Source organism: Oratosquilla oratoria, chromosome 14 (genome assembly GCF_046742065.1).
Source record: "Oratosquilla oratoria isolate Oo_2021 chromosome 14, ASM4674206v1, whole genome shotgun sequence".
Classification (NCBI taxonomy): Eukaryota; Metazoa; Arthropoda; class Malacostraca; order Stomatopoda; family Squillidae; genus Oratosquilla; species Oratosquilla oratoria.
Genome location: NC_134790.1, coordinates 34,177,024 through 34,182,023, shown reverse-complemented (window position 1 = coordinate 34,182,023; position 5,000 = coordinate 34,177,024). Strand labels below are relative to the sequence as shown.

At 34.8% G+C, this 5,000-nt stretch overlaps 1 protein-coding gene across 3 annotated transcripts in view; it reads left to right on the top strand.

Annotated features, from left to right (window-relative positions):
* Positions 1–1,616: 1,616 nt before the first annotated feature.
* LOC143032838 (membrane protein BRI3-like) overlaps positions 1,617–5,000 on the top strand; it is a 5,586-nt gene continuing 2,202 nt past the window's right edge. The window contains exons 1-3 of one of the 3 annotated variants that reach the window (XR_012967144.1): positions 1,617–1,631; positions 1,785–2,120; positions 4,645–4,751. Coding sequence is in view for 2 of the 3 variants with exons in the window: in XM_076197972.1 (XP_076054087.1) it covers positions 4,668–4,751 (84 nt within the window). In the remaining variant the exon portion in view is untranslated. Of the gene's footprint in view, positions 1,632–1,784; positions 2,121–4,630; positions 4,752–5,000 lie in introns of those variants that run through there. The other 2 variants (XM_076197972.1, XM_076197971.1) reach the window with 2 other exon arrangements.

Sequence of the window (5,000 nt, the reverse complement as noted above, 5' to 3'; positions counted from 1 at the left end):
ATTCTAATCTTTGAATACTTGGCTTAACTAACATTCTAGTGTCGTTACAGGGTTAGGAGAAAATTGGTTAGATGTTAGTTATTTCGTTGCATATCATAACTGCGGATTGTACCATTTGTGATTACCTCAGTACAATTTTTATCCAGTATTTAGCTGTAAAAGCTATCATTAGAAATATCTAAATTGATATAGTACAACTTCTAGAAATATATTCCGCGTCGTTATGGGCATGGAAAATTGTATTTTCCGAAAAAGGGTAGAATTTCAAACAACTGAAACATAATAAAGTAATGCACCCTGGAATTATCAGCTGCCTTATCAAACCTGAGAATTAAGGCAAACATGGACCTTATTGCACGCCTGCATAGAGGTCACAGAGTTGCCACCCCGTGCTATCTCAAACGTCGAAGCCATTTTGAAATATTAAGGTGTGCTTATCAGTTTGATTAGGGTAGGGCCTAGGTGAAATTATTAGGTGTAATTGTGATGCAAGGTAGGGGATAGTGTAAGGTGAAATTTCAAGTCAAAATCGTTCAGCGACATTTTGAGGTGAAATTCTCAGAAATTGGCGAAATCGTCACGAAACAAAATCGCAAATGAGAATTATTTTCACATGATATTGTTGGTTAAAATGATTATTCAAAGTGGTACATAATGTGCAGACAAAAAGATTCAGGAGAAATTTCCACAGTATCAAATAATACGGCCACAAACGATTAGAAGTGTATTACGAATTTGTAGGAGCGGACTAAACAATTTGCTAATCTCATCTACAAGCCCATTCTCGACTGCATTTGAGACATCTAGAATGTATAGGGGGAAATGCCACACCTTCTCGCTACGAAATATAGTTTTTAGAGCGTTTGATGTCAAGTGGTAAAAAGTATGCATGACACCTTTTTTCTCCTTTCTATTCTAGACGCCTCATATGAACAAGTAAACATACATACATATACACTCGTACATACATACATATACATACACACACATGTATACATACATACCTACATACATACATACATACGTACATACAAACATACATACATACACACACATGCATAGATACATACATGCATACATATATACATACATACATACATACATACATACATACACACACATACATACAAACAAACATACATATACATACACACACATGCATATATGCATTCATTCATACATACATACATACATACATACATACATACATACATACATACATACATACATACATACATACATACACATACATACATACACATATATACACACATGCATAGATACACACATATATACAAAAATACATACATACATACATACATACAATGAACCCAAATATTGATCTAATTTTAGACAACATAACCTATTTATTCACTTATATTTTTCATTGGTTTGTTAATTTAATTACTCTTCTACTAATTGTTTTTTTCTGCTGAATCTATCGAAACTTATCCATTACAGTATATACATATGTGCCTGTTCATTTGTTCAGTATGCTTTATATTTACATTTTTATTGTGGTTCGCCTTTGGTTGAACCAACTGATAACGTGATATGTCTTTACATCAGTGCCTCCCAAAGCACAATCACTGACGTCATAAGCCTCAGATATCGAGTCAGGAAATGCACCGGTGAGTGAGAAAAATAATTTTCTTTTCTTTTTTTTAAGATAATGGATACAGTAACGAGCTAAGACCTCCTTCGTCGGAAAAAAAAAAAAAAATAGAAATGCATTGTGTTAACATAGGATAAACACCTACATGGGAACTTGTTTTCTTTATCAGGAAGCGATAACTGAGCCCCAAATAGCCACTGTTCTCCGCACCCATTCGTTAGTCATCCTCTGGACCCGAAGGACACAGTCATCTCCTACTACTCCTCGTGCACCACTAAATCTCGTTTTCGGAAATATAAGCATCTGACACTTGATCTTAATATCCAAAGACCAAGAACTAGGTCCTCCTTCATTTCAAGGTTGTGTTGCTGTTGGTTTTGTGCAGGAGACTTTTGTAAAGACGTGCAAAACTTATCGCGTCTCCGAAGAACCACCCAGGGACATCCACACGAAGACAAACTCCTTGACTGAATATTTGAATATAAACAAGGCCCTACTCCATCTGGTAAGTTATTTGAATCTATCACCTAATTACTATCATCCACCGTCAACTCTGATAGCAGTGATTTTCACCTCTGTGAAGAATCATACTCCTCCCATCGTCATTTCATAAAGTTCTGAAGTCCTATCGAAACATTCACTAGTTGCAGTAGTATCTTTCAAAGAGTCAACTCTAGCAGTCGTGAAGCTTCGATCTTAGGACCTTAAGGTTACGAGTCCCGTCTACGACCATCTTGCCACACAGAAAGTCTAAAGTAACTGAAACCACATACGAAGTTGTATACAGGGAAGGGGGTCATCGACTGAAATTTACAGTCCGTATACCCATTTTACACTATTCCTGACACTACCAGATAGGCACAGTAACATTTGAACGAGACTTTCATTCGTTTTGCCGTTGTGACTATTATGGAACAAATCACTAGTTGTGTATATATATATATATATATATATATATATATATATATATATATATATATATATATATGCAGAAAAACCACCAAGGAAAATTATAAATTGATGACCGAGCGCTTTCGTCTATTTAGATACAAATATGAGTATATATATAAAGTGGGAGGCAATGGATGGGAACAGGGAAAGGTTATGAGGAAGTCTCTCGTGATTAACCCATACCGTTCGCGGCAGCGGACATTTGGGCCACCACTTTTTTAATTCCTTGACTTAAATTTAAGTTGTTGACAAATGTATCTTTAATCAGACTGGATTCTATTATATTTCTAGTCAAATATGACTTCTTGTTAAAAAAAATTTGGCACCCTCCCAATTAATGTAATGATTAAAATCTCTTAAATGAACAAATAATGCATGTGGTTGGGTTAAGGATGGACAATTAGTGGTATTTTGTCCGACCGCTCTTGACATTAATTTATTGACTGCTATCCTCGTAATGCAATCTGGGGGCCACTGACCTTTTGAGGTATTGAAGTTAGGAAAATGTTTGATTAAGGAAGATTCCACAATTTTCCTACGAAAGCTACAATGGGATTTGAATATGATAGCGGCATTATCCCAATCCATTCTGTGGTCTTCTTGGCTGGCATGAAGGAACACGGCGGAGTTGACTTGTCCATATTTAATGGAGTTTTTGTGTTCCTTTATTCTTGTGGACAAATCCCTACCAGTTTGGCCCCAATAGACGTCATCATAGTCTTTGTAAGGCAATTTATATACCCCGGAGTTATGGTCCACATTATTCCTCCGATGTGCATTTACTACCTTTCTGAAAACACTATTTAGGTAATTGTAAATAACTTTAATTTGATTGTTAGGTAGTAGTTTTGAGACCGAGTTAATGGATTCATTATATGGTAATATGATGTTACTGTTATTCCATTTGAACTTCTCACTAAAGTTATTTGATTTATAATAATTATATTTAGTTTTGTGTAGGGCTTTCGTCAAAAACCATTCCGGATAAGCTACATTTGAGAATTGTTTGCTAATTGATTCAAATTCATTTTCCAAAAAATGTGGACTAAAAATCCTAAGGGCTCTTAGATATAGACCCGATGCAACACCATATTTGATGTTATCCGGATGGTGGCTAAAAAAATTGAGGTAATTTCCTGTGTGGATAGGCTTTCTATACACAGAAAAGGACAATTGATCTGGGTCTCATAACCAAAATGTCCAGAAATGGGATCCTACCTCTTTCTTCCCATTCCACTTTAAAATCAATACTCCTTGCTAAATTGTTTAATTTCACAAAGAGTTCATCAAAAGAGCCCCACTTTTCATCCCATAGTGTGAAAATATCATCAACATACCTATACCAAAACATGTCAGGTGGCTTAATCTCGGGTAATAAAGTACATTCAAAGTATTCCATGTATAGATTAGCTAACACGGGTGAAAGGTTAGAACCTATGCTGCAGCCATATCTTTGTCTAAAATAAAAATTATTGAAAGTAAAGACACTAGTATTAATACATAGGCGGGTCAAGCTAATAATTTTTGAAACTGAAAGTGGGAGTTTGTATTGATATTGGTGCAGTTTGGTTTCCAAAAATCTAAGATGTCTTCCGTGTTGACATATGTAAATAAAGAAACTATATCGAGGCTTAGTAGTTTGCTGTTTGTTGGCATAACATGTCTTAATTTTGCTCACAAAATCTTCTGAGTATTTAATATGAGAGTTTGAGAAACTTCCCACAAAAGGTGACAAAATCCCTGTGAGCCATTTTGATACCTTGCAGGTGCATGAATTCCTATTGGCCTGAGAGGGATGCCTTCTTTATGTAACTTAGAAAGATAATAAAAATTAGGTAATTGATATAATTCATCTCCTACTATTTGTCGAGCTTTCTTATTAAACTCTGCGGATGTGTTCATGAGGGGATTTTTAGTAGGTAGTAAGAACTACCTACTTTCTCTAGGATGAGAAGGCACGTAGTATTGTGATGTGCATGTAGGCAACTATGTCCCTTGTGCTTATGTACAATTACTTGCTATTCTGACAGCATCGCCCTTCTAAATTCGCTCACTACACACTAGGTTTCTTTCGACAGCGTCTGGTCCCCCAGCAGTAACCATGGCATCACACCAAAATTACGGACAACAGCCACAGCAGCCCACTGTTGTAGTGCAGGCAACTGGCAACTGTCCCAACTGCAGGGTAAGTCAAGTCCAGTGGTTTTCAACCCTGATAATGGTCCTTAAAGATGTCAGTTTAAAAAAAAAAAAAAAAAAAAAAAAAAAAAAAAAAAAAAAAAAAAAAAAAAAAAAAAAAAAAAAATAAAAAAAAAAAATAATAATAATAATAATAATAATAATAATAATAATAATAATAATAAATAAAGATAAATAAATAAATAAATAAAATGAATATATGAAATAAATGAATATAGATATAGATTAATAGATT